The sequence below is a fragment of the Dipodomys merriami genome, unplaced genomic scaffold (assembly GCF_024711535.1).
Source record: "Dipodomys merriami isolate MVZ:Mamm:240054 unplaced genomic scaffold, mDipMer1.0.p SCAF_202, whole genome shotgun sequence".
Taxonomy (NCBI): domain Eukaryota; kingdom Metazoa; phylum Chordata; class Mammalia; order Rodentia; family Heteromyidae; genus Dipodomys; species Dipodomys merriami.
This window is the reverse complement of record NW_027203405.1, coordinates 1459579-1478335: the sequence shown is the minus strand read 5'-3', so window position 1 is coordinate 1478335 and position 18757 is coordinate 1459579. Positions and strand designations below refer to the sequence as shown.

The following is an 18757-nucleotide window of genomic DNA, read 5'->3' as shown; positions in this document are numbered from 1 at the left end:
ATCTCTAGTGGTACTCAGCTATCAGCCTCGTGGGTAGCTAGAGTTATTGGCATGAGCTACCAGTGCCTGGCTTCTAGAGGTACTTTTTTTTTTGGGGGGGGGGAGTTGTGGGGCTTGAATTCAGGGCCTGGGCACTGTTCTTGAGCTCTTTTGCTCAAGGTGAGCACTCTACCACTGGAAGCCATGTACGACTTCCCATTTTTTGGTGGTTAATTGAAGATCTCAGCCCCCTGAGTAGGATTATAGGCATGAGTCACCAGTGTCCAGTTTAGAGGTACTTTATTTGCCAGTCCTGGGGCTTGAACTTAGGGCCTGGGCACTGTCCCTGAGCTTTTTTTTGCTCAAGGCTAGCATTCTACCACTTGAACCACAGCGCAACTTCTGGCCTTTTCTGTGTATGTAGTACTGAGGATTGAACCCAGGGCCTCATGCATGCTAGGCAAGCACTGTACCACACTGAGCCACCTTCCCAGCCCAGCTCTTCTTAACTAATCTTCAAGCCTACTGGTTTTTAAGTGTCAGTCTCATGTGAAAACACAAAATTAGGTTTGACCAATGTTCTGGCACCCATGGACCGAAGTGACACACATCAGCCCTCAGGAGAGCCCTGGCGAAGTCCCTGGGGTGGTGGTTGTGTGCTCTTGTTCATTCAATTAGCCATCAGTGGATGTGGGGACGGGAGGGTTAGGCGCCTCTCTTCAGAGGTGATGCAGGTACACAGTGGGGTATGGCTTGTGGGGCTAGGGACAGTTGAGGGAGGGCCTCCTGGTGGGGTTGGAAGGTTCCAGAGAAGAGTTTCGGCTTTTCCTTTAAAGGGCCTCACCTTTGCATTCAGTTCCTCTACAACTGACCTATTCTGTCACACCATTTTTTCCCACCATGTTGGTTATTTTCAAGATAGGATCTCACTTTCTGTCTTAGCTGCCTTGTACCAAAGTCCTCTTTGTGCTTCCTCTGTGACGGGGATGACATACAGGTGGGCACCACCATGCCCAGCCGTTCGTTGAGTCTCTCACACGTAGGATGGCCTTGAACCGAACTCCTCTAGATCTCTGCTTCTTAAGTAGCTAGGATTATAAGCATGAGCCACTGTCTCTGACCAGAGAAGATGCTTTTGAGGCACTTCACAGCGAAGTCATTCCAGTTCCTCTTCCCCCATGCTGCTAAGGAACTAAGGTTGTTTCAGGGAGACACGGTAGGGGGCACTTTGGGCACAAGATTGCACGCAGCCAAATCTAAGGGAGAAAATACATCCACAGAGGAAAAGTAGGAGGGAGTACAACAGCAGAGGCCAAGACTTCCAGTCCTGGTCCTGGGTAATGCAGAAACTGACACTGGGTGGAGGCAGGTGGGTGGACCAGCTGTCATTCGCGACCAGGAGGACTTGTAGCCGTGGTGGCGGAAGGGCCGGGCAATGCGTGAACACCCCGCATCATCACCTCCTGACTGAACGCGTGTCAGTGCCAGGAGACCCCGCATGCTCCCTGGGGCATGGTGCCCTGGAAGGGCCCAGATGCCCTGCCCAGGACAAGTTCCTTCTCCAACCAGATGGTGAGGGAAGCCAAGAAGGGCTAGGCTGAGAACTGGGGGGTGAAGGAGGTTCAAAGCCAGTCAGGGCAGCGAGTTTTCTTTCTTTTTTTCTTTTTGTCGGTCGTGGGGTCTGAACTCTGGGCCTGGGCGCTGTCCCTCAGCTCTCCAGGTCAAGGCGAGCGCTCTACCACTGAGCCGCCTTCCCAGCCCCGCAGCAAGTTTTCTGTAAGACTCCATCTCCAAAATAGCCAGCAAAGTCAGCTGGAGGTGTGGCAGGGCAGCGGGGGAGTGAGGGCCCTGAGTGTCAAGCCCGGTCGCGGGGTGCGGTCGGGTGAGGACGCGGCGGGCCCCCCGCGGCCGAGGAGGCCGAGGGGCGGGGATCGGCGGCCGCGGTGAGGGCCCCCGAGGCCCGGGATCCCGGCCGGCTCCTGGCACGGGATCGGGGTCCGGTCACCCCGAGCCCGCGGCGGCGTCCGGGGCGGGGAGGCCGAAGGGAACCGCCCCGGGGCTCGTGGCTGCCCTTCCCCCTAGGCCCGGGCGCGCGGCCCCGGGGGCTCGGCGGCCGCGAGGGCCGGGCCCGGCTCCGACCCTCCCGGAGGGGGCGTGGCCGGCGGCCGAGCGCAGCCCGGGGCCGAGCGCAGCGCGGCTCCCGCGATATCCCGCCGGGGCGCGGCGCGCCGTTGCCAGGGGCGACGACGCCGGTCCGCGCAGGCGCAGTGGCCGGGCGCCTCCGCCCGGGCGCCGCGCCTTCCCCTTTAAGCTTGGGCCGACCGCGTCGTCGCTTCATGAATGGAGCCCACGTGACCAAACATCATGTGACGTCTGAGGAGCGGCGGCGGCGGCGGCGGCGGCGGCGGCGGCGGCGGCGGCGGCAGCGGATCCCGAGCCCGGTCCGGCCCGGCCTTCCTAGCGCGCTCGGCCCGGCCCGCGGAGGCGGCCCGACCCCTCAGCCCCGGCCCGGCCCCCTCGCCCCGGCCCTCGCCCCGCGCGGCCCGCAGCGCGCGCGGCCCCGCCCCGGCCCCGCCTCGGCCCGCCCGGGCCCGCAGTGTGGTGAGTGCGCGGGGCCCGGCGGGGGGGCGGGCGGCGCGGCTCCGGGCGGCCCGGCGGGGCCGCACGCCCCCCGCACGCGGCCCGCGGGGCCCCGGCCGCGCGCTCGGCCTCCGCGGCCCGGGCGGCGGGGAGCGCGGTCCTGGGCCAGGCCGGGGCCGGGCGTGCGCGCGGGGGGCGCGGGGCCGGGCGGGGGCGCGCGGGCGCGGGGTCGGCGGGCCGGGCCGGGTGCTGACTCATCAGGTGTCCGCCCGCGGCCGCGGCGCCGCCGCCCGGGCGAGCGGCCCCGCGTGCGAGCCCGGCGGAGCGCTGAGTCATCCGCGCGCGGGCGCCGCCGGGCGCGGGGGTCGCGGCTCCGGGCGGGAGGCGGGGCGCGGGCGGCCGCGGGCCGGGCCCCCTCCGGCGGCGCCGCGGACCGGAGCTGAGCCGGGAGCGGAGCGCGCCGGGGGAGGGGCTTAGGGGGGCCGAGCCGGCCGGGCCGGGCCGGGGCGGGAGGCCGGGCGGGACCGCACCTCAGCTAGCAGAGCGCGAAGCGCCAGCACGCGGCCGAAGGCGGCCCGCAGCCGTCCCGCAAGGTGTGGGTTCTCACTGTGGCCCGCGTTAGCCGAAAGAACGTGCCCCGCGGGGTGTGCCCTCGGGGGTGCCGTGGAGCTGGGGACGGCCGGGCCCGTACCCCTCAGCCACCTTCCTTGGGCGTCCCCTCGCAGCCTGGAGGTGGTCACTCACCTGCCCTGCCCTCTGCCCAGGGTTTCTTGGCTAACTTAGGCTGACCTGTGTGCCGCCCCCGGGATACCCTTCCAACCTGCAGCGCCCTGGCCCGCCTGGTGAACGCTCAGGCTTGGAAGTGCCAGGTGATCTGCCTTGGGGTGGGATTTTCTGCCCTAAGAAAATGTATCCTGCTGAACCGGGAGGGAGGGAGTGTCCAAGCCCTTTGGGTCACTTATGTATGCTTCAGTGGAAATTAAGTTATGGATTCAAACTGTCAGTAGCCGAAGTTTTCTGGAAGAGGTAGTAGGTCTGAATCTTGGGGTGCCAGAGTGCCCAGGCCACCCTCCCTGAGAGTTTCAGCCACTTGAGTTAGCAGGACAAATAGAAGCAGCAAGGGCTAATCCTCTGCTACCCTTTTGCCTCGTGTCTGGAGTGAATGTGTCTGCCTAGTGGGAGGAGAGGGAGCTGTCCAGACCTTGCCTTTCCTAGCTGTCAGCCTGAGTGGGTGGTCTAGGGTTCCTGGGCGAACTGGGACCCGTGTGACCACCCAGGCCTCCCCCGTGAGGCTGGCTCAGCCCGAGGGGGCAAGTAGGAGATGCTGGAGGCCTGGACCCAAGTCTTACCAGGTAGCAGGACCTGGAAGAGGCCTGAGATGGGCAGAGGGCTGGTCCTTCCTCAGGCTCCGAAAGATGCCCTCAGCCATCTCTCAACGGTCCTCAAAAACTGTTTTCCTGGCTAGTGTGTCCCCTACTTGGCAGAGATGAGTCGGGCAGCCAGAAGCACCAGCTTTACTGAGACCTGACCCTCCCCCACCACGCACGCGTGCACGCACGCACACACCTTTGATCAGGAGGTGATTGGCTGTACTTGTGCTGAGTTCAGGCCTTCTGCAGAGGGTGAAATCTGTTGAGGAGGCACTTTTCAGCTCCCAGCTGCCACACTCTGCACTTTTCTGTATGATCTCAGGAAGTCCCCATTGTCACTGTGCTTTGCAGTCAGGTTTGGGGGGCGTCCCCTCCAGGCCCTGCTCATGTGGGCGTGGGGCAGCTTGTAGAAAGACCAGTTGTCCTCTGGTGGTGGTCTCTTGCCCTTTGACCCTTGCCTCAGGCGCTCCAGGTAGCTTCCTTTGGCTCTTGCTTCCTTTGCCTCATCTCCCAGTGTGAGACTAGGTGTGGTGATGGAGTCTCTACCCACATGGAACCTGGGCCTTTCCCGGCCCACACTTTAGCTTCCGTAAGATGAGTGGAAACTGTCCAACCTATCCCCCCCCACAATTGCCTACAGTGCTCACAGCCTCCTCAGGAAGAGACTTCAGTCTGCCCGGTTCTCCAGCCCCTCTTCTCCTGCACCTAACAAGGGGGTGGACCAGGGGGGGCGCACAGAAGTGATGGGTGCGGGGCGATTCCCCAGGCTATGGTACAAAAATGTCCTTGATCGGACTGTATCTGGAAAGCAAAGGGTGAGTTTTTAGTGCTAGAGGTGCTTTTTGCTTGTGTTCCCTGGGCCCAGGCAGAGAACCCGAGAGTGGTCAGTGACTTGGGGGGCTGACTTCCTGCCTGCCTGCAGCTGAGCTGGTCCCTTGGATGGCTGGTTGTGGGGGCCCTTGTGAAATACCTCGGGTGGGTGTGGCAGGGGCACAGCATGCTGTAACCCAAAGCCACAGGATGGTTACTCCATCCGCCGCGCAGGCAGCTCTGCCCGGCCGGACGGCCCGCCTCCGGGAAGGTGAGAGACTCCCCGGTTGTGGAGCCAGAAATAGTTGGAAGAGCTTTGCCAACCTTAGACGTTTCTGGGAACCACATCCTCTGCCTGAGTCCCAGGGGAACAGCACCCTAAGCCGATGGGGAGTCGGGGCTTTGTCCCAGGTGAGCTTAGGGGAAGCTGCTGAGGAGACCGAGGGAATGGCCTCCTTGCTGCTGGCCCTAGTAGCTGGTCTCCTGGGGCGCCATTGGCTGCCCTCAGGAGCGGGAGTGAAGCACTCCCTCCGAGTCCGCCCGCGGGGGGGGGGGGGGGGGGGGGGGGAGGCAATGTGCTGAGTCAGCGTGACTCGCCAGGAACGGTGCGCTCTGGGGCAGCACCAGGGTTATTTTTAAAGCCTGGCTTCCTTCTGGTCTTCCCCTCTGCCTGGTCCCTGCTCCTGCTCATCCTTCAGCTCCTCTTCCCCGCCAGGTCTCCTGCCTGGCTTTCTAGGGGCTGAGCCATTCAGAGCTGCCCGGCTCACAGGCCCAAGGGCTGTCCTCTGGCCAGGCGTTGGTCTGGGAGGTGAGGGGTGGCGGGGAGCTGGCAGGCTCTCTGGGAACAGGGCAGGGCAGGGTGTGGCTTGGCCTCGGGAGTTCTGACCTCTGCTCTGTCTTGCAGAGTCCCTGCTCACGTGCCCCGGGTTATGACGACCCCGAGTAAAGGAAACAAGGCCTTGAAGGTGAGTGGAGTGGGACAGGAAGGCCTGGGGGAGGGGGGGAGTGCCCTCGCTCAGGCCTGACCCTGTGCTCTGTGCTGCCCAGGTGAAGCGGGAGCCGGGAGAGAATGGCACCAGCCTGACGGACGAGGAGCTGGTGACCATGTCGGTGCGGGAGTTGAACCAGCACCTGCGGGGCCTGTCCAAGGAGGAGATCATCCAGCTGAAGCAGCGCCGGCGCACACTCAAGAACCGTGGCTATGCGGCCAGTTGCCGGGTGAAGCGGGTAACCCAGAAGGAGGAGCTGGAGAAGCAGAAGGCGGAGCTGCAGCAGGAGGTGGAGAAGCTGGCCTCCGAGAATGCCAGCATGAAGCTGGAGCTCGATGCCTTGCGCTCCAAGTACGAGGCCCTGCAGAACTTTGCCAGGACTGTGGCCCGCAGCCCTGTGGCTCCTGCTCGGGGTCCCCTTGCCGCTGGCTTGGGACCCCTGGTCCCCGGCAAGGTGGCTGCCACCAGCGTCATCACAATAGTAAAGTCCAAGACGGATGCTCGGTCATAGGGACTCGTGCAATTGCCAGGCGGGTCTTTGAGGGGCCACTAAGTGCATGGCAAAGTTGGCAGCCCTGCCCCTCTTCCTCTCTTCCTTTCCTGGTCTTCTCTTCCTTTCCCTCTTTCCCCTCGTCCCTTCCCTGCAAAGCACAACCTTCTCCCCAGGGGCGCCGGGCTGAGCCCCTTTGATCTCGTCCTTGTCATCGTGTGTTCTGTACATTGGGATCGGTCAGTTCGATGGTGATGTTGGGTTGCCCCTCACCCCTTTGTACCAAGGCATGTGGCTAGGAGTCCAGAGTGGGCACTGTGGGAATGGACAAGAGCAAGTGGGCAGCTGCCCCTGGGCCCCAGGTCAGCCTCTTCCTGAGTGGCCCACAGGCACTACTGGCTGCCAGCTTGGAATAGAACTCAAGGGCTAGAGCTCTCCTTAGACCCAGGTGGGCAGCCCACCTTGGCCCAGCAGGAAGATGGGAGCTCTGCTCTGAGGAGCGGGGTTTCTTGAGGGCCCTGGATGGGTGGACCACCAGCCAGGGCCCTGCAGGCGCTGGGCCAGAGCCACGGTGCTCGAGCCTGATGTGGTGCACTGAACAAGGCCAGATCGCTGGTGGTGACCGAGCGTGGAGGGCGTGTCAGTGTCCTGCGGTGGTTCCGTGTCACTGTTTACATGACCTATTTGTGTGGTTATATAGCCCTTTATTTAAGAGAGAAATTCCTTTTATGAAGTTATTAAATTATATGTTTAAGAGCTAAAGAGAAAAAAAAGAGCTGCAGAGTATTTATAAAACTGTCTTAAAAAAAAAAAACCAAGTAAGAACGTTTGACTGTAAAAATGAAAAAGGGAAGAAAGTATAAGAGAAACTTTTACTAGTTTAAAAAATGACACAAAAGTTCCTTTCTTGTAAACTTACAGACAACTGTTTGTGGCTGTTGTTGGAGTTTAGTTTTTATATACACAGAGTTATCAGACATTATTTATAAAACTTAGTTTAAAAAAAAAAGGAAAAAAAAAAAGCCGAGCCGACCGGAGGCGTCCTCTTTGATATCTCTTTTGCAATTGTACCAAAAGTGACTTACTCCTTGCCCTCTCTGCTTCCGTCTCTTGCCGGTGCCGTGGTGTCGTCCGTGCCTGGTGAGGTTTTGTGCAGCCGTAAAGTGCTGGTGCTTCTGGTGACCTTTGACCTGTGGCTGTCCCTTCGTGTGTATTTCTGTGTGTGTTTTCTTTGGACTCGGTGGTGATCTTGCTTCTGCTGGCTTGCTGGCCGGGGCTGAGCCAGGGTCCCCGTGGCACCGACTCGGTGGGAGCACGTGGGTCTGGCCCGCCAGCCCAGCCTCTTTGAGCTTCTGTGTGCTCCTCTGCCGTTCCCGTTCTCTGAGCCTGGGCTTCCCCTGTGAGTCTGGGGCCTGGGCTGATCCCGAGGCTGTCGGGAGTCCCTGTGCTGCTCCACATCCGCCACCCGGGCCTTGGGTGGTGGCTTTGCAGGGACCACGGCATCACTGTGGGTGCCCGCAGGGCTGCGGCCAAGCCGGCCCTGGCTGTCTTCCTTCTGGCCTCGGCTTTGTTCTACACGCTGCATGTGGGGCCTCAGCCGGGACACTCCGCAGGCTCTCTTGCAGGTTCCGTGTCCCACCCCACTCCTCCACATCCCCCTGATCTGACTCCTTGCTGTGGAGTGTTGCTTCCCAGGCAGACTGGTCAGGGGCTCCTCTCGGGGCAACCCATTCTTCCTTCCCTGCCTCACTGTGAGGGCCTGGGGGCCTCCACCAGGGCCAGACAAGGGCTTTTGACTCCAGGTCTGTGCCAGCGGCTCTCCCCTTGGGGTCTGTCTTCCAGAGACCCTCTGTTCCCCCTGGAGGTGCTGCTCCGTAGGGCCCAACCACCAGCCTTCTAGGCTGCCTCCGATAGCTCTTCATGGACATGTTCCTGGGGCAGTACCCACATGCCACCTGCCAGGCGCTGCAGCCCTGTCTGGCCATTGGCCTCTTACCATTGTTGCTGGTATCTTCTCTGAGGGCCCTGGATCCCTGAAAAGCACAGAAATTGCTGGTGGGAGGAAAGCTGTGGCCTGCTCTGCTTTCAGCTGGTTTTGGCCAGGTTTGCCTCGGCTTTCAGTGCTGTGGGAGCATCTGGCAGCCCCGGTGTCTTGATGTGTTCCTTTGGCTCGTGGTGCTCAGACTCCTATTGGTACCTGAGGCACCAGTGGCTGGATATCAGTGACTCGCCTAAGTGGCCTGGTGACCTTTTCCTCTCATACCTCGGGCTCGGGTGTCCCTAAAGGGTGGGGGAGGGTGGGCAGGCCCTCTGGCCTTCAGGGCGGGGGCGTGTCTGTGAGCGTTGGTGGGCAGGTGCTGAGCTGGGGTGTACAGGAGGGTGCCGAGGCTGGGGTGGGACTGTGCTGAACGGAAGCTGCAGTCTCACAGAAGCTCGTGGAGCTGATGAGAGCTTGTTTTCGTGGTTTTGGGGTCTGAGGAGTTTCCTGTCACCAGCTCTGCAGGGTCATTCCACTCCTTCCCCTCACCTCCATCTTTTGACAGTAGGTCCTGTGGCCATGTGTGACTGTTGACTGTCTTTCTGATACACGTTGATTATGTTTTCCTGCTGTGAGGGTGTTGTGTTCTTTCTTCTCGTGACTTCGCTGACACAGCGGATTGAGGGCTCTGCCTGAAGTCAGGTCTCCCAAACTTGTCCGCTAAGTAAGCCACAGTGTGTAGCTTCCCTCAACTTGACTTTATTCACCCCACGTTTCTTATTCTAATGTGGACACTCAGATATCAGAGAAACACCCAGTGGGCACAGACAGGTTCGCTGTTGCTAGTGTGGTGACGGGGAGCACTTGAGTCCCCGCTGTTGCTCTAGGGTAGCACTACTGCTGGTGTGGGAGTTCTGTGGCCGCAGTGTCCCACCTCCCGCAGCCTGCCGGGGTCCCCGTTTCCAGGGGTGGTCAGCGGCCGGGTGCCCAGCTCGGGCGAGCCGCAGGCCGTCCCCGCCGCGTCCTGTGCAGTGAGCACGGGCCACCTGGCCAAGCTGGCGTCCCGCAGCTGGGAGGCCGGGCCGCAGCCCGCTGCGCCATTTCCGCGGTGGACTCTTCAGTTGCTTTTTTAGGCTGTGGTCTGGTGAGAGGAACCAACATGTTAACGGCTTTTTCCCCAGAAGCCATTCAGTAATTGTTTTTGGCATGTTTTCACCTTCCTGTTGCCGTCTGGCTGCGGCACAGTTGCGGAGCGGGGTGGCTGTCATCAGTGCTCCCCGGGGGGCCGCGTGTGGCCCCGCGGCTCGTGGCCGGCCGCCCGGGCCTCCACCCCGCGCCTGGAGCCAGTCTCCGAGTCCACGAGGCCGAGGCGGTTAGCGTGCCCTCCCGCCGCGAGGCCGCCCTGCCCTGTGACCCCAGTGGGGCTTCCGGCCCTCGGCCACCTCCCGCCCCGCCCGGCCCTTCCTCCCGTGCCCTCTGCCAGTCCCCGAAGCCTTTAACCAAACGAGAGTGGGTTCAGACCCGGACACCGGGGGCAGCAGGGCGAGCCCGCGAGGGGCCAGTCTCGCTGGCCTTCCGGCTCCTGAGCTGTGTCCAAGCAGAGGGGTCAGCCCCTGCCTGCCCTGCGGGGGCCGCGGGGGCCGCGGGGGCCGGCGCGGGGAGCCCACCCGCGCCCGGCACAGTATTTATTGCTAAGTTATTGTCCGGAGGCGCGGCGCGGGCGGCCCCGGTATTTATTGCTGTACATAGTGTATGTTTGTGATATATGAGGTTTTCTTTATTTTGTATATGATCAATAAACGCCTTTTAAAGAGACGCGCAGGTGCTTCCTGGGGGCGGGGCGGGCTGGGCCGGGGCGGGGCGCGGCGCGCATGCGCCCGCGCGGCCGCCGGCGAGGCGGAAGCGGAAGCCGGAAGCGCGGCGGGGACGGCGATGGCAGCGGGCGGCGGGCTGAGCCGCTCGGAGCGCAAGGCGGCAGAGCGGGTGCGGAGGCTGCGGGAGGAGCAGCAGCGGGAGCGCCTCCGCCAGGTAGGCCGCCGCGCCCCGCGCCCCGCGCCCCGCGCCCCGCGCCGCCGCCGCCGGCCGCTCACCGCCCGCCCGCCCGCCCGCAGGTGTCGCGCATCCTCCGGAAGGCGGCGGCCGAGCGCAGCGCCGAGGAGGGCCGGCTGCTGGCCGAGAGCGCGGACCTGGTGACGGAGCTGCAGGGCCGGAGCCGGCGCCGGGAGGGCCTCAAGCGGCGGCTGGAGGAGGCGAGCGGCGGGCGGCGGGCGGCGGGCGGCGCGGGCGGCGGTGACCCCGGGCCGGGCCGTGACCACCGACCGCCCCGGCCCCCGGCAGGTGTGCGACGACCCCGAGGAGCTGCGGAACAAGGTCCGGGAGCTGGCCGGCGCCGTCCGGAACGCCAAGTTTCTGGTTGTCTACACCGGCGCGGGCATCAGCACGGTAGGGAGCGCGGCGGCCCCGCGGGGCCGGGGCCGGGGCCGGGCGGCGGGCGCCCCCTCCCGGTGGGCCGGGCCGGGCCGGGCCGGAGCCCACGCCCGAGCCGGGGCCTGCCCACCCGCGCTGGGCGGGTCGTGCACGCACTGGGCGGACACTCTAACCGGAATCGCGATCTGCGTTCCGGCCAGGGGACAGGGACAGGAACGGCATAGTGGCCCCCGGTACCGGTGAGGCTGGTTGGTTGGCCAGGTTATAGGAGCAGAGCTGAGCTGCGGACTGTCACCTGCTGTCCTGCGCCTTGTGCCAAGAAAGGTAAATACAGAGCAAGGCGGTGAAAATCAGAATGCCCTCGGTAAAGTAGAAAAATGCACTGCCTTGGACTTCAAGAACTCACTCCTGTCATCCAGGCTTCTCGGGAGGCTGAGAGCTGAGGGTCGAGGTTCGAAGCCAACCCCAGGAGGGAAGTCTGTTGAGATTCCTATCCTTAATCACCAAAAAGCCAGAAGCACTCCTGTGGCTCAAGTGGCAGAGCGCTAGACTTGGGGGGGAAAAAAACCTCAAGAATACTCTGGCGCGGGTGGCTCACGCCTGTAATCCTAGCTACTCAGGAGGCTGAGATCCTCAGATCTCGGTTCAAAGCCAGCCCAGGCAGGAAAGTCTGTGAAACTCTTATCTCCAATAAACCACCAGAAAACCAGAAGTGGCACTGTGGCTCAAGTGGTAGAGTGCTAGCCTTGAGCTGAAGACCTGAGGGATAGCACTCAGGCTGAGTTCAAGCCCCACGACCAACCAAAAAACAAAACACCTCAAGAACAGTGCCCAGGCTCTGAGTTTGGGCCCCAGGATTAGCACCAAAATAAAATGTGAGAAGTTTCACTGAGAACCTACCTGTCCCAGGCTATAGGACACTGACTGGCATGTGATGTGTGAAATCTCAGGTTAGTACAGAGTGTTGGGCAGGTAGATCCACTAGAGGTGAACATTAGGTGATTTGTACCCTCAAGAAATCCTTTGGGGGGCTGGGAAGGTGGCTCAGTGGTAGAGTGCTTGCCTTGTGTGCATGAGGTCCTGGGTTCGATTCCTCAGCATCACATAAGTAGAAAAAGCTGGAAGTGGTACAGTGCTCACCTTGGCGTTCAGGCTCCATGACCGACAAAAAAAAAAAAAAAAACCCTTTGGGGCCAGAAGGCCTTGGCTCAGGCCTGTCATCCCGGCTACTCAGGAGTCTGCGATCTGAGGATCACAGTTCAAAGCCAGCCAGGGCAGAAAAGTTCTTGACACTCTTATCTCCAGTTCATCAGGAAAAAAGCAGAAATGGCACTGTGGCTGAAGTGGTGGAGCGCTAGCCTTGAGCTGAAAAGCTCAGGGACAGCGCCCAGGCCCAGAGTTCAAGCCTCACAATTGCGCGCACGCACACACACACGCACGCACGCACGCACGCACGCACGCACGCACGCACACACACACACACACACGAGAAACCCTTTGGTTACAATAGTCAAGCATAACATGTGTTCCTGGTGGTTTCATGGAAGCATACATACTTTGGCCTACGAAGCCTGCCCTGTGGGCTTGCTGCGGGGTGTTATATTGCGTTTCTACCTTGCGGGGTAAAATCCACAGGTGAAGGTGGGAGTGTGAGGCACTCCAGACTAACAACAGCAGACGTCCAGTAGCAAGAACAAGTAAGGTGCACTTGCTGCTCTTTGGTTTGTTTGTTTGTTTTTGCTGGTCGTGGGGCCTGAACTCTGGGCCTGGGCACTGTCCCTCAGCTCTTCAGCTCAACGCTTAGTGCTCTACCACTCGAGCCACAGCGCCACTTCCAGCTTTTTCATGATTAACTAAGGAATCAAACCTAGGGCCTCAGGCATGCAAGGCAAGCACTCTACCACTGAGCCACCTTCCCAGCCCCTGCTCTTTGTTTTGTGCTGGTACTGGTGCTTGAACTGAGGACCTGAATGCTGTCCCTTAGTGTTTTTGTGCAAGGCCACTTGAGCCATGCTCCACTTCCAACTTTTTGGTGATAATTTGGAAATGAGTCTCATGGACTTTCCTGTCCAGGCTGGCTTTGAACTGTGATCCTCATACCTCAGTCTCCTGGATAGCTAGGATTATAGATGTGAGTCAGTAACTCTGCTCTTGATTCATTAAAACCTGGAGCGTGAACATTTGGGGTCCCTCCCTCCACATACATACATTTATATACATTAAAAGCTTGTTTATGGCTGGGCGCCGGTGGCTCATGCCTGTAATCCTAGCTACTCAGGAGGCTGAGATCTGAGAATCGCGTTTCAAAGCCAGCCCGGGCAGGAAAGACCGTGAGACTCCTATCTCCAATAAACCACCAGAAAACCAGAAGTGGTGCTGTAGCTCAAGTGGTAGAGCGCTCGCCTTGAGCTGAAGAGCTGAGGGACAGCGCTCAGGCCCAGAGTTCAAGCCCCATGACCGACAAAAAAAAAAAAAAAAAAAGCTTGTTTATGTTTTTTTTTTTTGCCAGTCCTGGAGCTTGAACTCAGGGCCTGGGCACTGACCCTGAGCTGCTTTTGCTCAAGGCTAGCATCCTACCACTTGAGCCACAGCACCACTTCCAGCTTTTTCTCTGTGGTACTGAGGAATTGAACCCAAGGCTTCATGTTTTGTTTTTTTGTTGGTTATAGGGCTTGAACTCAGGGCCTGTGAACTGCCCCTGAGCTTTTTTGCTAAAGGCTAGCACTCTACCACTTTGAGCCACAGTGACACTTTCAATTTTCTGGTGGTTAATTGGAGATAAGCATCTTACAGACTTTGCTGTCCAGGCTGGCTTTGAACTGTGATCCTCAGGATCTCAGCCTCTTGAGTAGCTTGGATTGCAGGCGTGACCACTGGAGCCCAGCCAGCTTGTCAGTTTGAGCTGAACATTGCTATTTGAACTTCCTCTCTTTAAGAGTCACAGTTAGGCCAGGTGCCTGTGGCTCACTCCTGTAATCCTAGCTACTGAGGAGGCTGAGATCTGAGGATCAAGGTTCAAAGCCAGCCCAGGCAGGCAAGTCTGTGAGTCTGTTATCTCCAATAAACCACCAGAAGACCAGAAGTGGCACTGTGGCTCATGTGGTAGAACACTCACCTTGAGCCAGAGAGCTGAGAGACAGCGTCCAGGCCCAGAGTTCAAACCCCATGACTACCAACAACAACAAGAAAAAAGTCACAGGGTGGGGGACACTGTGGATCCTGTAGGGATGCACTGGGCCAGGTAGGAAGGCAAAGTCTAGATAGAGGGAAAGAGTCAGACTGGAGCACATTACACTTACCGTCAGGCAGGGCAGCTGAGAAAGGGATAGAGGCCAGTCCAGGGGCCAGCCTGGAACGTGGTGTGTTCCATTTTGGGAAATACTGCCATTCCCTTTGGTACCACCTTTTCACTGGGCTTACCATTTTATCTGAATCTGTAGGCTGCCTCTATCCCAGATTACCGTGGTCCTAATGGAGTGTGGACGCTGCTTCAGAAAGGGAGAAGCGTGAGGTGAGCTGCTCATGCACAGTCTTCCCACGGGCAGCGCCTCTTCTCCGCTGCCCCTCTCCGTCCCTCACCTCTGCTCCCCCTTCTGTTTGGCAGTGCTGCTGACCTGAGTGAAGCTGAGCCTACCCTCACGCACATGAGCATCACCCGTTTACATGAGCAAAAGCTGGTAAGAGCCCTCTGGCCAGCAATTCCTGCCCATGGTCATGCCTGGAGCTGCCTGCCAGTGCCCAAGAGGGAAGCTGCAGTTTCCCAGTGGGCTCTGATGGACACCCCGAATGGGGTTACTCACCCCAGTCATGCTGTGCTTACGGGCCTGTCCTGAACCATGCGGTCCAGGCCGGTCTCCACCAACCCCTTCAGCTTTCCTTGGCGTGTGCAGGGGCTGTGGAACCCCGGTGGCCTGGGGAGGATCACTAGGAACCTCAGCTGAGGACCTCCATCCCAGTAGGGAATGGCAGATCTGCCTGGCCCTGGGAGACAAGAAACAGTGACCCAAGGAGATGTGGATCTGGGCTAGAACAGCTACGTCCCAATGGGCTGGAAGTTAGCTCTGGCCCTGGCTGCTCAGGCTGGACACAGAAGTTTTGTGGCCATGGATGCTTACTCCTCCTGACTGCCCCATGTTCTGCCCTCCAGGTGCAGCACGTGGTGTCTCAGAACTGTGACGGGCTCCACCTTCGGAGCGGCCTGCCACGCACGGCCATCTCAGAACTCCATGGGAACATGTATATCGAAGTGAGCAGTCTCACGGGGATGCAGGGCCTGAGTGCCAGGGAGGCCCCACTCACTGTGCCCTCTTGTTCTCAGGTCTGCACCTCCTGCATCCCCAACCGGGAATATGTGCGCACTTTCGATGTGACAGAGCGTACTGCCCTCCACCGGCACCAGACAGGCCGGGCCTGCCACAAGTGTGGGACTCAGCTCCGGGACACCATTGTGCACTTTGGGGAGAGGGGGACATTGGGGCAGCCCCTGAACTGGGAAGCAGCCACTGAGGCTGCCAGCAGAGCAGACACGATCCTGTGCTTAGGCTCCAGCTTGAAGGTACGGTGTGACACCACTGGGAACTTCTGTGTAGGCAGATGTTACAGCCCTGCCTGCCCAGGCCATCCTGTTGGCATGCCTCTGCTCACAGGCATGTGCTGTGTCTGCCCGTTTCCACAGGTACTGAAGAAATACCCTCGCCTATGGTGCATGACCAAGCCCCCCAGCCGGCGGCCCAAGCTCTACATTGTGAACCTACAGGTAGGCTAGGTACACAGAGCTGTGTCCTTAGACCTAAGCCTTACATCTGGAGATCCAAGAGATGTGTTACATTTTTGCAACTTAAAGATCCTACTGCAAGCTAGTTGGTGGCTCACGCCTGTCATCCCAGCTACTCAGGAGGCTGAGATCTGAGGATCACAGTTCAAACTGGGCAGGTCTATGAGAACCTTTCTTTTCTTTTTTTTTTTTTTTTTTTCTGGGTCGTGAGGCTTGAACTCTGGGCCTGGGCGCTGTCCTTGAGCTCTTCAGAACACTTTACTACTTGAGCCACAGCCCCACTTCTGGTTTTCTAGTGGTTAATTGGAGATAAAGAGTCTCACAGGTTTTCCTGCCCAGGATGGTTTTGAACCATAATAAACTACAATAAACTATTAATAAACTTCAATCAACTACTCAGCAAAAGCTGGAAGTGGCACTGTAGCTCAAGTGGTAGCATACTAGCCTTGAGCACAAAGAGGCCTCAGGGACAGCACTCAGGCCCTGAGTTTAAGCCCCAGGACTGGCAGAAATTTTTTTTTTAAATCTAGAACAAGCTGGGCACCTGTGGCTCACGTCTGTAATCCTAGCTACTCAGGAGGTTGAGATCTGAGGATCATGGTTCAAAAGCCAGCCTGGGCAGGAAAGTCCGTGAAACTCTTGTTTTTGTTTTGTTTTTTTTGTCGGTCGTGGGGCTTGAACTCTGGGCCTGGGCGCTGTCCCTCAGCTCTTCAGCTCAAGGCGAGCGCTCTACCACTTGAGCTACAGCGCCACTTCCGGTTTTCTGGTGGTTTATTGGAGATAGGAGTCTCACGGTCTCTCCTGCCCGGGCTGGCTTTGAAACTCGATCCTCAGATCTCAGCCTCCTGAGTAGCTAGGATTACAGGCGTGAGCCACCAGCACCCGGCTAAGTCCGTGAAACTCTTATGTCCAGGAAACTACTTGAAAACCGGAAGTGGCACTGTGGCTCAGGCAGTAGAGTGGAGCGCTGGCCTTGAGCTGAAGAGCGCAGGGACAGCACCCAGGCCCAGAGTTCAAGCCCCATGACGGACCAAAAAAAAAAATCTAGTACAAGGTCAGGCGGGTGCCTCCGGAGCTCGGGTGGGTGTCTAGAAAGCAGTGGCCCAACCTGCAGGAAACGAGGCTGATGGGCCTCAGGAGCAACGGGGATTTATCTTCACTTGCCTTTCCTGTGTTCAGTGGACCCCAAAGGACGACTGGGCTGCCCTGAAGCTTCATGGGAAGTGTGATGATGTCATGCAGCTGCTCATGGGTGAGCTGGGCCTGGAGATTCCCCTCTACAACAGGTGAGTGGCCCGTCCCCCCACGCCTCTGCCCCTGTGTGGTGGGCTGTGTCTGTCTTCCATAAGCTGAGCGTGTTGGGAGCTCTGAGTTCTTGCAGCCACCTTCTGAAGGCTGTGGACACGTGGCGGCCTCCAGAGGGACCCACTGAGGCGAGGCCAGACTCCATGTGCACACGCTTCTCCCTGGCTAGTGTGCTGCCGAGTCCCCCCAGGCCCGGAAGCCGCCCAGTGTGTTCTTGCAATTTTCCCCTGCTGACCTCTCAAGGTGGACATGGGCACACAGGGACCTCAAGGGGCTGAGACTGCAGCTGTGGCCAGACAGCCGTAGTGTCCGAGGGGCTGAGACTGCAGACAGAGCCGCAGTGTCCGAAGGGCTGAGACTGCAGACAGAGCCGCAGTGTCCGAGGGGCTGAGACTGCAGACAGAGCCGTAGTGTCCGAGGGGCTGTTTTTGTTCTTGTTGTTGTGTTCTTTATTTTATTACTATTTTTTTTTTTTTGGTGGTTCTGGGGTTTGAACTCAAGGCCTTGTGCTTGCTAAGCTGGATCTCTTACCACTGAGCCAGGCCTCCAGCCTGTGTCCTTGGTTTTGGGAGTTGGCATATTTGGGGGAAGCTTAAAGAAACTGCCTTAATACAGAATTTGTGATAATTTAGATATGGTGCATGTATTGAGTTAAAAGTTTACACTCTCTTTCTCTGTGAATTTTCAGGGTCTTATAGGGGAAATCAATAACTTCTTTTAATCAAAGGGTTCAAGAAATTAAGGATCCCTTCACCTCTGGCCCTGGCAATTCTTGTATGTTATGTTTGTGGTGTTCTGTGACGTGGGCCTATTGTGTCCTGTATTTTTTTTTCCACATTAACTTAGCTCATTTCCTTTATCAGTGCTTCTCTGTATCTTGCGTTTATGATATGTGGTTCTACATCTCAATCAAACACATGATTTCTTCACGATGTAGTCCGTAGGCCACACGTCCCTAGTCAGCTGGCTTCCCTCCTGTCCCTGTCATGCAGTCTGGGAAGAGGGAGAGGGTCTGGTCTGCCCGTCCACAGCCATACTAGTGAAAGATGGGGCCCAGAGTTGCTAGTGACTTGTCCCTGGAGCTGAAGGTGCCCGTGGGCTGCTGTAGCCCTGGAGTGCGCGTGCACAGCCACTCATGGTGGATGAGATGCGGAGTTCTGGAGGGGCTGGCCCTCATTTAGCCAGAGGGAGAGATTACCTCCTGGAGCTGTGCGTCACTCAGCTAGACTCACCTAAGCCAGCCACCCTGAAGACAGGGAGGGGAGGGGCTGAAAGGCAGGTGGCCTCAGACAGCTTCCCTTGAGCCAGGGTGGGTTGTAAGGAGTCTCTCAGACCTGCCTGACCAGCCTTCCCTTTTGGTAGGTGGCAGGATCCCATCTTCTCCCTGGCGACGCCCCTGCGTGCTGGTGAAGAAGGCAGCCACAGTCGGAAGTCGCTGTGCAGGAGCAGAGAAGAGTCCCCGGCCGGGGAGCCACGGGGAGCCCCTCACAGCTCAGCGTCCATCCGGGGGGGCTGGTTTGGCAGGGGCTGTGCTAAACGGGCAAAAAGGAAGAAGGCGGCGTGACCTGTTGCTGCGGGAAGAACAGTTGGCACTTTGCAGGTGGCGGGAGCTGCCCGAGCCCCACCGCGCCGGCCGCGGGCCGCCCCGTCCCTGTGGGCAGGCGGCTCGCCAGCAGGGACGCGCCGGCCGCCGCCGCCAGTCTCAGGGCCCCTTCCTACCGCTCCTCACTGCGTCGATCACTTTATAGAAACTTATGCCAGGGGCGGTTCCGAGCCTTTATTAAACACCTCTGCACCGCCTCCGTCCGGGTCCCTGCTGTTCCCCGAGGCGCCGCCGCGAGGGCTCCGGGTGAGCGGCCGGGCCGGCAGGAGCGGAAGGGGCGGGGCCTGCCGTGCAGTGCACGCTATTGGCTGCGCCGGCGGGCGGGGGACGAGGCACGTCATTGGTCACGCGCGTCTGACGGAGGGGGCGGGGTTCCTGTGCGAGGGGCGGGACTCGGGGAGGCCGGCGCGCGCCATTGGCTGCGCGGGGCGGGTGAGGCCCGCGTGACGGCG

General features: G+C 59.4%; 2 protein-coding genes across 8 annotated transcripts; both read left to right on the top strand.

Moving 5' to 3' along the window:
* The first annotated feature begins 2453 nt into the window (after positions 1-2453).
* On the top strand, positions 2454-10009 carry Mafg (MAF bZIP transcription factor G). Of its 4 annotated transcripts, none has more exons than XM_070031662.1 (3): positions 2454-2580; positions 5644-5704; positions 5787-10009. In XM_070031662.1, the coding sequence occupies exons 2-3, from the start codon at positions 5669-5671 to the stop codon at positions 6237-6239; spliced, it is 489 nt and encodes a 162-aa protein (XP_069887763.1). In that variant the 5' UTR covers positions 2454-2580; positions 5644-5668; the 3' UTR covers positions 6240-10009. The 4 variants fall into 4 exon arrangements, with proteins under 4 accessions (XP_069887763.1, XP_069887762.1, XP_069887764.1 ...); XM_070031661.1 differs by lacking the exon at positions 2454-2580 and adding an exon at positions 3076-3428; XM_070031663.1 differs by lacking the exon at positions 2454-2580 and adding an exon at positions 4993-5150.
* Positions 10010-10089: 80 nt separating this feature from the next.
* On the top strand, positions 10090-18512 carry Sirt7 (sirtuin 7). Of its 4 annotated transcripts, none has more exons than XM_070031658.1 (10): positions 10090-10224; positions 10308-10445; positions 10534-10638; positions 14064-14134; positions 14228-14300; positions 14771-14869; positions 14942-15178; positions 15299-15379; positions 16577-16683; positions 18065-18511. In XM_070031658.1, the coding sequence occupies exons 1-10, from the start codon at positions 10129-10131 to the stop codon at positions 18264-18266; spliced, it is 1209 nt and encodes a 402-aa protein (XP_069887759.1). In that variant the 5' UTR covers positions 10090-10128; the 3' UTR covers positions 18267-18511. The 4 variants fall into 4 exon arrangements, with proteins under 4 accessions (XP_069887759.1, XP_069887761.1, XP_069887757.1 ...); XM_070031660.1 differs by lacking the exon at positions 18065-18511 and adding an exon at positions 17391-17960 and having other exon boundaries at positions 10106-10224; XM_070031656.1 differs by having other exon boundaries at positions 10106-10224; positions 14771-15178; positions 18065-18512.
* The last annotated feature ends 245 nt before the right edge of the window (positions 18513-18757 follow it).

Coding starts and splice junctions, on each gene's coding strand:
- Mafg (XM_070031662.1), top strand. CDS start 5,669: ATGACGACCCCGAGTAAAGGAAACAAGGCCTTGAAG. Junction 5,705..5,786: donor AAGGAAACAAGGCCTTGAAG/GTGAGTGGAGTG, acceptor TGTGCTGCCCAG/GTGAAGCGGGAGCCGGGAGA.
- Sirt7 (XM_070031656.1), top strand. CDS start 10,129: ATGGCAGCGGGCGGCGGGCTGAGCCGCTCGGAGCGCAAGGCGGCAGAG. Junction 15,380..16,576: donor TCTACATTGTGAACCTACAG/GTAGGCTAGGTA, acceptor TCCTGTGTTCAG/TGGACCCCAAAGGACGACTG. Junction 16,684..18,064: donor GAGATTCCCCTCTACAACAG/GTGAGTGGCCCG, acceptor CCCTTTTGGTAG/GTGGCAGGATCCCATCTTCT.